General features: G+C 40.7%; 1 protein-coding gene across 4 annotated transcripts in view; it reads right to left on the minus strand.

Annotated features, from left to right (window-relative positions):
* Positions 1-12407, minus strand: part of DNAH8 (dynein axonemal heavy chain 8) — a 1091167-nt gene that overhangs the window by 791695 nt on the left and 287065 nt on the right. For all 4 annotated transcript variants that reach the window (XM_075598772.1, XM_075598771.1, XM_075598773.1 and 1 more), the window contains 2 exons: positions 10915-10995; positions 1797-1913 (listed from right to left, as the gene is read on the minus strand). In XM_075598772.1, the coding sequence (XP_075454887.1) occupies positions 1797-1913; positions 10915-10995 (198 nt within the window). The remainder of the gene's footprint in view (positions 1-1796; positions 1914-10914; positions 10996-12407) is intronic.

Consider the following 12407-nt stretch of genomic DNA (forward strand, 5'->3'; position numbering starts at 1 on the left):
TACGGGACATTGGGTGTGGGGGTTTCACTGGACACTGGGTGGGATCACCTAGTGTTGGGGAAACGTCCTGCGAGACGTCACGGGTAGTGTCTCCTCGTGAGAGGGACACAGGTTATGAGGTTATGTAAATGTGATGATATTCTCCATGCATATTAGTAAAGCCCTTAGTTATTATAATCACTGTGTGTGTGGTTTCTGATTGGGTTCCTATGTAGGGTCATTCTACACTTCCCTAGAATCCTACATAGGTGGAGGCGCTGAAAGAAGATCCGTTCCAGAGGATTCACCCCAGGCTCTCATTAGCAGAGGCTCAGACCTCCTGTGAGCCTGCAGGTATACGCACCACACCGGTAACACCGCATGTTCTACTCACCCACACTATATATGAGATTGGGTGGGGTGGAATACCCGTCACACATACATATATATACACACACACACATATATATATATATATATATATATATACACACACACACATTTTTACTGCAACTATTGCAATATCTTGTATTGCATATAAGGAATGTACTCCCTTTTATAAGTCACTGTATATTAGAGCACAAATGTTTGTTTTGTTTCCCACTTTTTTATTTTAACTATACCAATCAAAATCTCCTTATGTCGGTAGTAGTGCAGCATTAAGGGATTTCTTCTCTAAGTACACACATACTTTTTTTGTTATTCTGATAACTTCCCAGGTAGCACACACCTTTGCATAAAGCATTCTTTCAAGTTTGAGCTAAATTCTTCCATACTGTATCTGTTCTCAGAGAAATTAGTAACTCAGCTAACAAAATCATCTAACATTTTTATACAAATTACTTTTACTCTGCCAGTTGAAAACAAAATACATAAATAAAAAATAGTTATTGTAACTCTTCACAAAGTATTCGCACCTCTAATTGTGGCAGTATTAATCACACATCATTTTTGCAAATTCAGAATAAAGATGCTACAGTACTCTGTGACAACACATTACGTGTATTTACCATTGATTTGATGATATAACTCATTAGAAATCCTACAGGGACAAAAAATGGAAATGTTCTAACTTCAAAATCCCAATGAATATAATTTCTATAACTCATAAAAAGTGTCTACGTTTTTTGTCCTATGTTATTTGCTGTGTTCACAGCTATTGAGGTGGTGGATTTATAATTTTGCCGTGCATAGGCACATACTTTTTTGCCGCCCCTAAATTTCCTCTTCTAACACATAACATCGCCCTCTTCTAACACATAACATCGCCCTCCCCTCAATACACATAATACCACCCTCCCCTCAATATATATAATACCGCCCTCCCCTCAATATACATAATACCGCCCTCTCATCAATACACATAATAACACCCTCTATTCAATTCACATAATACCGGCCTCTCCTCAATACACATACAGTAATACCGCCCTCTCCCCAATACACATATACAATACTCCATACACCATTCCTCTATAGACTGAACTTACTTATAAGGGTTTATAGTTTGTCTTAAATGCATATTTAATTCAGAATAAACTTATAATTGTTACAATTCTTTTTTATATTACCCACAAATGTAGCAGATGTAATTGCACCGCTTGAGCGTTAGTTCCAACCCTTTTTTCCTATTAGCCCCACCCCTTTTTTGCACGTGGCTATTGCATCACAATGGCAGTTGTTCCATCTGACATTGTGTTTCCGCAGCAACGTGCCAGCAGGAGCAATAACAGCTGCTTCATCTGAAACGACCTATTTTGTACAATAGCAACCAGACTATCATGGTTTATTTTTTTTGAGATAAAGAAAAGAACTACCTTTTTTAATAGTTGATTGAACATATTCATAGCTGTATCTACTTCTCTGAAGAAACCTTCCAATGTGAGAGATGACCAGGTTAAAATTGTAAGACCCTGACGTAAAACAGACTCCACCTAGAAATTAAAATTACTTTTAATATTCTCTGAAGAAACAAAGGAGAGAGATGGAGTATGATACCTTTTTATTGCACCAACATGTAGTTGATGTTACAAGCGTTCGAACCTCTCAGGGTGCTTCATCGGGTATGGTAGAAATACAGAAAGAAAATTATTATATACAGTGTAAGAGGGATATCTGGTTACAATGGATGTTGAGAGGAAGTGAGAAGTAAGATTAGGTAGAAACTTAATCTTATTTGTCAACTGAAAATTACCAGTTGGGACATAAAAGGCTATTCTCTATTGAAATGCAAAGCGACCTAGACAGTAAGGAGAAAAAAATACTGCAGCAATGGCGGTCACTGCCCTCCAATAATTAGAACAAACCAAGCGCAATTATTCCAAATAAAAAATCATTTATTAGTCAATTAAATGATTCCAAATGTTACAAACATCTAAGAGGTGATCCCACTATGATATACTTGGGAGAACATAATGAGTTGATTGATTTATTTTATTTTTATTTATATATTAAATGTTTTACCAGTAAGTAATACATTGAGAGTTACCTCTCATTTTCAAGCATGTCCTGGGCATAGAGTTAAAATGACAAATAATACATGGTTACAAATACAGTTACATAAGTGAGCAGGGTATACATTATATATAATACATGGCATGCACAGTTAGAGAAGATGTATATTATAGGCTTATGTAACAGTTACAGACCAGATTAAAATGTGAGACAGCTTTAGTTTTGAAAGAACTTAAACTGGTGGTGGATGTGACAGTCTCCGGTAGGTTGTTCCAGTTTTGGGGTGCACGGTAAGAGAAAAAGGAGCGGCCAGATACTTAGTTGAGCCTTGGGACCATGAACAGTCTTTTGGAGTCTGATCTCACAGATGATAAGTGCTGCATGTGGTAGAGGTGAGGAGCTTGTTCATATAGATGGGTAGTTTGCCCAGAAAGTATTTGAAGGCAAGACAGGAAAGGTGAACTTTGCGCCTAGACTCGAGTGATGACCAATCTAGTTCTTTGAGCATTTCGCAGTGATCTGTGTTGTAGTTGCATTGGAGAACAAAATTACAAATTGAATTGTAGAGGGTGTCAAGTTTGCTAAGGTGGGTTTGGGGTGCCGAGCCATATACTATGTCTCCATAGTCGAAAATTGGCATTAGAATCTGCTGTGCGATACGCTTTCTGACCAGCAGGCTTAGGGAGGATTTGTTCCTGTAAAGTACACCTAGATTGGCATAGGTTTTGGGTGTCAGGGTATCAATGTGCAACCCAAATGTTAAATGGGAGTCAAACCATATGCCCAGATATTTAGAACTAGTAACAGGAGTTAGGGTGGTGTTAGCGTTGGTTCTGATCTGGAGCTCAGTCACTGAAAGCTTTCAAAATTTAGTCTTGGTCCCAAATACCATTGTTACAGTCTTGTCAGTGTTTAAAAACAGTTTGTTTGGGGAAATCCAGTTTTCGAGTCTCAAAAAGTCAGACAGAAGTATGTGTTGAAGGTCGGAGAGGCTATGGCTGTGTGCATATAGGATTGTGTCATCTGCATACATGTGCATTGAAGCTTCCTTACAAGCTGTGGGAAGATCATTGATGAACACTGAGAAGTGTAGGGGCCCCAGAACAGAGCCTTGCGGGACGCCATATCAACGGGATTGGAGTTAGAGCCTGAGATGGACACATGTTGGGATCTACCTGATAGGTAGGACTGAAACCAGTTTAAAGCCTGCTTCCCTATTCCAGAGCTCTGGAGTTTGTTAAGCAGGATAGCATGATCAACAGTATCAAAGCCTTTGCAAAATCTAGGAATATTGCACCTGTGAGTTGTCCCCGTTCCATTTCACACTGGATTTCATTGCAAACTTTTAGCAGGGTAGTTACGATGGAGTGTTTGGGGCGAAAGTCAGATTGGAATTGGCTAGGGAAATTTGTCTTGGTATAGTAATCGTTTAATTGGGAGTGGACACATTTTTCCATGACTTTGGATAAGATTGAGAGAAGGGAGATTGCCCTGTAGTTTGAGACAGTGTTTTTGTCCCCACTTTTGAAGATTGAGACAACTCTGGCAGTTTTCCAGGTCTTAGGGATATGGCCTGCAGACAGGATAGAGTTGACTATGGAAGCAATTGGTTTGGCAATTGCTGGGGCACCAAGTCTTAGGAACCTAGATGGTAGTAAGTCAGGTGCACATTGGCTGCTTAGTTTTAATTTGAGGACCGCTTATGTAATCTCCTCTTCAGATACTTGGCCAAATTGAAAATTGTGGGCAGTGTTGGGAGCAGGTGGGGCTATATGAGTACTCCCAGGATGAGATTCAGGTTTGTGGTTTGGGTTGCGTTTTGCTAATAAGTGAGTAGCACATCCCACAAAGTAATCATTGAATGCATTTGCAATGTCAGTGGGGTTTGTCACAGTAATATCCCCCTTAGTGATATTACTTGGTTGTTGATGGTTAGAAGGCTGGAATATATTGTTGATAGCCTTCCAGAAGTTAGCTGTGTTTGATGTATTCTGGTGGAGATTGTCAGAGTAATATTGTGCTTTTGCATGCCTTGTTTGCCTTGTGCCCATGATCCTTGCTGTCCACATCCCGTGATTCCGGTATTCCACCATCTCCAAAAGATCCATAAATCGCTGGTCGATCCTTAGTTATGTGCATTGGATCTTTGGAAGATGGTTTATCGCGGTATGTGGACAGCTTTTTGCAACCCTTGGTATTTCATATGCCTTCGTATATTAAAGAAACGGCGGATCTCATTGTCAGTTTACAGGATGTAGATTGGAAAAGGGAATATAGGTGGGTCACACTGCATGTGACCTCACTTTATTCCATTATCAAACACAGACACGGTCTTTCAGCGGTACGTCACTTTTTGGATTTGTCTTATCTCCCTGCCTCACAATGCACTTTTCTGTTAGAATCTATCACTTTTTTACTCACTCACAATTATTTTTTATTTGATGCACAATTTTAGTTACAAAAATTAGGCACGGCTATGGGCACATGTTTTGCACCATCATATGCAAATTTATTTATGGGTTTATGGGAGGCACAATATATTTATCACAACACTAATTTATTTTAAAAGAATATAATTTTTTCCAAGAGGTACATTGATGACCTGATAATGGTGTGGGATGGGGATGATAATTCACTTTTATCTTTTATTGACGAACTTAATTCTAATTACTTACATATTAGATTTACTTATGATCACAATATACATCATGTGAATTATTTAGATTTGGTTGTTTACATTGACAATGATATGACCATTCAAACTGATATTTTTAGGAAAAATCATTCTAGAAACTCTCTCCTTTGCGCACAGAGTTGTCATCCTGGTTCTCTCATCAAGAGCATCCCCAAGGCTCAATTTATTAGATTGAAGAGATTGGGCCCTGATATGTTTCTTTTACAAAAACAAGAAATGTCAGACAGGTTCTTAGCTAGAGGTTATAATAATGTAGACATTCAAGAAGCCTTTAGTTATGCAGACTCCCATTATAGGAAAGAACTTGTCAAGAAGAAACATCCATATCATAAAACCAGATCTCGTTCATATTCCGATAATGATATCTGTTGTCCTTTATTTATAACCCCCTAAAATAGACAATCAAAATCAATTTGTGACAATGTTCTAAAACATTGGAATACCTAGTCACTAGACAAAGATATTTCTAGGCTAATTCAAGGGGGTCCAAAATTTGTCTACAAAAAGGCAAAGACACTTGCCTCCCATCTGTCGCAAAGTTTGTTTGACTCCCATTTAAGGAATCCAAAATTAGGGGTATACCCACTGGCTTCTTTGTTTGTGGCAATTGCTCAATGTGTAGATATGCCCATCCCATTACATTTTTATCTAAAAACAAAAACAAGTATCGCATCAAAAGTTTCCTGAATTATCATACAAGCTTTATTATATATATTTTGCAATATGGATGTAAGAACCAATATATAGGTCGCACTATTAGGCCTTTAAGGTCCAGAATATCAGAACATGTGCGACTTATAAAAAGGAAAGATCTAGTACATCCAGTGGCTCGACATTTCTCATCCTGTCCCAAGGGTGGAATAGCGCATTTCACTTATTCTGGTATTGAACATATTCCCTTTCATCCCAGGGGTGGTGTAACATCAAAGTGTAACATTTAAGTATGTAGCAGAGTTAATCTTGGAGTTATAATCCCTGGATGTTTTCTTTCTATATCTTTAATCATGGATGCATTCTGAATATCTGGACTAACACTCCGACTTATTTCTTCAAACAGGTATGTGTGAACTGGATTCTACTATCAATTGCTACAGATTTTAAAATGTATTAATATTGGTATGTGTGAACTGGATTCTACTATCAATTGCTACAGATTTTAAAATGTATTAATATTGGTATGTGTGAACTGGATTCTACTATCAATTGCTACAGATTTTAAAATGTATTAATATTGGTATGTGTGAACTGGATTCTACCATCAATTTGCAAGATCCTAAAATTTTATTAAAAATTTGGTGTGGCTGTTGATTAGGCAGACCCCTCCCTTAATTATTAGTCAATGTGGCTGTGTTTTAGCATACTTAAGGCAGGATACTTTGGCTGTGAGCCATATGGCTGTGTAACATCAAAGTGTAACATTTAAGTGTGTAGCAGAGTTAATCTTGGAGTTGAAATTGGAGGTGAAGATTGAGGAGGATCCGAACTTTACACAACAACTTTATAACTGTGAGAACTTAACTTTCAAAAAGCTGTGATTATTTGTACTCTTCCTATCCTCCAATAACTGACCAGTCTCTCCTCCTGTATCTCACTATGCCCTCCCTATTGCATGTTCTGTTTACTGTTTCCTCACTCCTTTGTGAACATTTCTGTTCTCTCCAACTTCCCCACTCCCCACTGCACCATTATTTATACACCTCTCTCCCAACAACTTCTTTACCCCTAAATAAAAAACACCCACACAAATCCTCTATTCACACCCTCTATCTACTCCTTCCTGCTGCTGGGGATCTACCCTAAGCCTGAACCCAGACATACACACCTGATCTTACCCACACCTCCCTGCCATCTCTTCCCCTGTAAATGGTGTTAAATGAAATGGTTAACACTGAATAACCTTAAAACATGCCCCACAAATCAAGCATCCCAAAATGCTGCACTCATGGCTACTGTCCCACAGTCACTTATACCACCCATTGTGGCCAAGCACACCCATCTACAGCACTTATTCCCTCACCTGCTCTCTGTATGTTTCTCCACAAACCTCTTAGATTATAAGCTCTTCGGGGCAGGGATTTACTTTCCTATTGTCTGATTTTTGCTGCACTTATTGTATTATTATAATTCCCTGTACTGTATTCTTTGTGAAGCGCTGAGTACACTTTTGGCGCTATATAAATAAAGACATACAATACAATACAATAGAGTGAACAAGTGACAGTGCACTGCCAAAAGTAACAGAAGGAGGCTCACGGTTTATAGCAAAAAGAGTTAATTTATTACATTAAAAAAGTGGACAAAACTGTCCCCCCTAAGCCGCAGCAGGGGTCCACCAACGCGTTTCTGGCAGTATGGCCTTTATCAAGGTGATAGAGTGAACAAATGAAATAAACAAGAAATGTACTGACTATATACTATGGGTACCTTGCATCCTTTTGGTATCAATATCGAATGGGAACTCAAGCACTTCCTGATGGACTGAGTATCCCATTGGGGGTGCCCATAGTATATTGCCTGATAGTGTTTTGTTGATTCTTATCTTCAATGGTCTTTATTTAATTTATAATATTTATAATTTTCAGACATAATTTTGAGATATGTTTATGTAATTTGAAATTTGTTACAATAGATAAATCTTTTTTGTGTGGTAAGCATATTTTACTTCATATTCCTTCACTTATAGTATTGCATAATTAATTGTATCATTATTTAATTGATCATATATAATTTAAAAAAAATTAATTTTATATTTCTTTCTTTTTTCATTTTTATATGTTTTTTTACATATTTTCTTTTGTATACTTTATCATTAAACTAGCTAATATACCTGGCGTTGCCCGGGATTTAATATTTTCCTGCTCCCCCTGTCTCCGCTCCTCTCCCTCCCCCCCCCCCCCCCCCGTTCACAGCTCCGGTTCACAGCTCCGGCCCCACCCCCCCCAGTTCACAGCTGTGCCTCCCCCCCCCCCTGTTCACATCTCCAATTACCCCCCTTCACAGCTGGGTCTCCCCCCCCCCCATTCACACCTCCGTTCCCCTTTACAGCTCAGTTCCCCCCCCATTCACAGCTCCGTTCCCCCCACCTTCACAGCTCCGCCTCCCCCCTTCACAGCTCCGTTCTCTCCCCCCCTCGTTCACAGCTGAAGTCCCCTGCCGGTCACAGCTCCATTCCCCCCCTGCACATCTCCGTTCCCCCCCCCTTCACAGCTCCGTTTCCCCCCCCCCCCGCGTTAAGCTCCGTTCCCCCCCTTCACATCTCCGCACATCACTCTCCCCCCTGCACCTCACATCACTCTCCCCCCTGCAACTCACATCACTCTCTCCCCTGCACCTCACATCACTCTCCCCCCCTGCATCTCACATCACTCTCCCCCCCTGCATCTCACATCACTCTCCCTCCCTGCATCTCACATCACTCTCCCCCCCCCCTGCATCTCACATCACTCTCCCTCCTGCACCTCACATCACTCTCCCCCCTGCATCTCACATGAATCCCACCCTGCACCTCACATGACTCTGCCCCCTGCACCTCATATGACTCTCCCCCTGCACCACACATGAATCCCCCCTGCACCTTACATCACTCTCCCACCTGCACCTCACATCACTCTCCCCCCTGCCCCTCACATCACTCTCCCCCTGCACCTCACATCACTCTCCCCCCTGCACCTCACATCACTCTCCCCCCCTGCATCTCACATGACTCTCCGCCCCTGCACCTCACATGAGTCTCCCCCCTGCACCTCACATCACTCTCCCCCTGCACCTCACATCACCCCCCCTGCACCTAACATGATTCTCCCCCCTGCACCTCATATGACTCTCCCACCTGCACCTCACATGACTCTCCCCCCTGCACCTCACATGACTCTCCCCCCCTGCACCTCACATCACTCTCCCCCCCTGCACCTCACATCACTCTCCCCCCCCTGCACCTCACATGACTCTCCCCCCTGCACCTCACAGCACTCTCCACCCTGCACCTCACAGCCCTCTCCCCCCTGCACCTCACATCACTCTCCCCCCTGCATCTCACATCACTCTCCCCCTGCATCTCATATCACTCTGCCCCCCCTGCATCTCACATCACTCTCCCACCCTGCACCTCACATCACTCTCCCCTCCCTGCACCTCACATCTCTCTCCCCCTGCACCTCACATCACTTTCCCCCCTGCACCTCACATCACTCTCCCCCTGTACCTCACATCACTCTCCCCCTTGCACCGCACATCAATCTCCCCCCCTGCATCTCACAACACTCTCCCCCCTGCACCTCTCACATCACTCTCCCCCCCATGCATCCCACATCTGACCCTGCACCTCACATCACCATCCCTGCACCTCAAACACGCCCCCTCCCTTAGTAGCCACGCCCCCGCCCCCTGCTCCTGCTTTAACATTATTGCTGTACAGCCGAGGGACACTTAGAATGTCCATAATTTGGGAGGTGAGTCACATTGGAAGCTCAAAATAGTTGTGTTGACTTACAAATCCGCAGCAGAATGTACAGTGAACGTTTTGTTGTGCTATGTGGTGTCGTTTCTGAGATTTCGATGCTTCTGACATACAAACAAACAAACAGACGGAATCCAATTTAGAATTATAGTATAGATGATTGAGTTTGCTAGTTATTGTTCTTTTTCTAGGCATTACACATTGCTATTTTTATTGGCTTATAGCTTTTAGATTTTTTAGTTTTGGATTTTGTGATATTATTTAATTCCCTGTGATAATAAATAAATATTTGTTTCATGTTGTTTGTTCCCCAAACAGGTGAGCACCTTTCATGGCTTTATCCGATATCCAGAGTTTTAGTAGTTTGTCACTATACTTGGTTGGATGAGATTCATTATCTATCAGGTGTGTTCTCATAGAGTAACCTACTATGTTCCAACCAATTGGATTTCGGCTTCACCTATTTACGGATCATTTGTTGGTCAGACTTGTTACTCTTTGACAAAGTCCTATGTCTAGGACAAAACGCGTCAGAGTATCTCTGCTCTGTGTATGTCTATTTTCGACTAATAAATTATTTTTTATTTTGAATAATTGTGCTTGGTTTGTTCTAATTATCGGAGAGCAGGGACCACCATTGCAGCAGCATTTTTTTCTACCTATCACATCGGCTGGAGCACGCCATCTCAGCGTTTGTATCCGGCTATCTGGCTCATCTACATCAGTGTAATTCGGCAGACACCAGGATCGGGTTGTGAGAACTTGCCAGCTGATTTTCATGGTGTGGGATACAGGGTGTTAGTGAGGATAGTGGTTATGAGACTTAGCGATTTACCATGGGCAACACTTAACAGCATGCTCACCGGTACCTCGGTCTCGGGTACCGCTTGCTAGCCCCCCACCCTGAGTGAGTGCGCTTAGACACCTGGAGTGTAAGAAGCCTATTCGGGTTTATGTAGCCTACATACACGGTTTAAATCCAATTGAACTGAAGACAACAATTACTTAATTCTTTTACTGCCTTTTTTTCGAGCATCAGTAGTTGAGGTTTGTTCCTCATGCTAGACCGTAGGGAGATTTGAGGGTAGAGTGGAATGGGACAGGACAGAGTATGTGAAACAATCTATCTATAATATAAACCCACTGTAACTATTTTAATGTCTGGTATGAAAGAAAGGACCAACACAGCTGCCCACCCTTTGCTTATAATATGCTTTAAAACGTGATTAAACTTTTTAGGAGATCTTGGATATTCTGAGAATTTACAATAGCTCAATTAATTTCAATGTCTTCACACGGTAGATATTTTAAAAGGTTTCTTCCCACTTACCTTTCTTTTTTTGGCAGACATCATATTTACAAAGACAGGAGGGACCCCTTGACAAATAGCTTCGTAGGTACTGAGTAGATTCTGTTTATAAATAAGTACAAAAAGTACAGTATTAACTTTTGTCAATGTAGGTTCAGAATCTTAACATTAATTTGGCAACCTGTTAACTGGCAGTCTCCAATAGCCAGGCAGCAAATCTTTCTATTCTGAAAATGGCACACATTTTAATTGATAAGCCTCTTAAAAGATAACCTCAAAGTTAAAATAAAGTAAAATAAATATTTGTGATGAGAATGAAAAGGTAATGTCCAATCCATATGTGAAAAAAAGGAAAGCTTTATAGGAATAAAAATGTTTTAATTGTCACAGTTTATAATATAATACTATAAACAATCAATAACACTCCCCCTATTATTGCCGCCTTAAATATGAGAAACCATCATCTACTAGAATTTTTTATATACTAGGTGTCTCCGTATTGTAACTCAACTTTTTTTTATTGTATTTGATATTCAAGCTTTAAATTAATCTGTTTATGTTAGTGTTATCTATGTGAATTATCAATCATACACTATCATTAAATTTGTTATTGTAAGTAACTATACCCCATTTTTCATTTCTAAGGGTCGTCTCTTCTATTGGTGTGGAATTGTAATTCCTAAGGCAAGAAAAACTACTTAACAAAGTCAAGACATTTTCTATAGCATCAATTTGCAAATAATGCTATATTAATAGCAATAATAGTTTTTTTTGTAACAATTTTTTTATTGGACATGTTCATATACAAGTGTACATACAGAAATGTCATAAGCCCACAACATTTCGACTCAATGCAAACAGGTAGTGACCAATAAAATGTTTCCGTTTTCCATAGGAGGAAAGAGAAGGAGGGGGTAAAAAGGGGTGGGGAGGTAGGAAGGAGACAAACAAGTGGGGGGGGGGAATTGGATGGGGAGTGGGGGGTGGTTCGCCCAGAGGCTTTCTTGTTTGCAATAATGTTTTTAAACACTGACAAGACTGTAACAATGGTATTTGGGACCAAGGCTAAATGCTTAAAGCTTCCAATGACTGAGCTCCAGATCAGAACCAACGTTAACACCACCCTAACCCCTGTTACTAATTTAAAATAGTTGGGCATATGGTTTGACTCCCATTTAACATTCGGGATGCACATTGATACCCTGACATCCAAAACCTATGCCAAACTAGGTGTACTTTACAGGAACAAATCCTCCCTAAGTCTGCTAGTCAGAAAGCGTATCGCACAGCAGATGCTAATGCCAATTATCGACTATGGGGACATAGTATACGGCTCGGCACCCCATAGCAAACTTGATACTCTCTACAATTCAATATGACATTTTGTTCTCCAATGTAACTACAACACACATCACTGCGAAATGCTTAAAGAACTAGATTGGTCATCACGTGAGTCTAGGCGCATCAAATACTTTCTAGGCAAGCTACCCGTCTATCTGAACAAGCTCCTCACC

Source organism: Ascaphus truei, chromosome 4 (assembly GCF_040206685.1).
Source record: "Ascaphus truei isolate aAscTru1 chromosome 4, aAscTru1.hap1, whole genome shotgun sequence".
NCBI classification, from domain to species: Eukaryota; Metazoa; Chordata; class Amphibia; order Anura; family Ascaphidae; genus Ascaphus; species Ascaphus truei.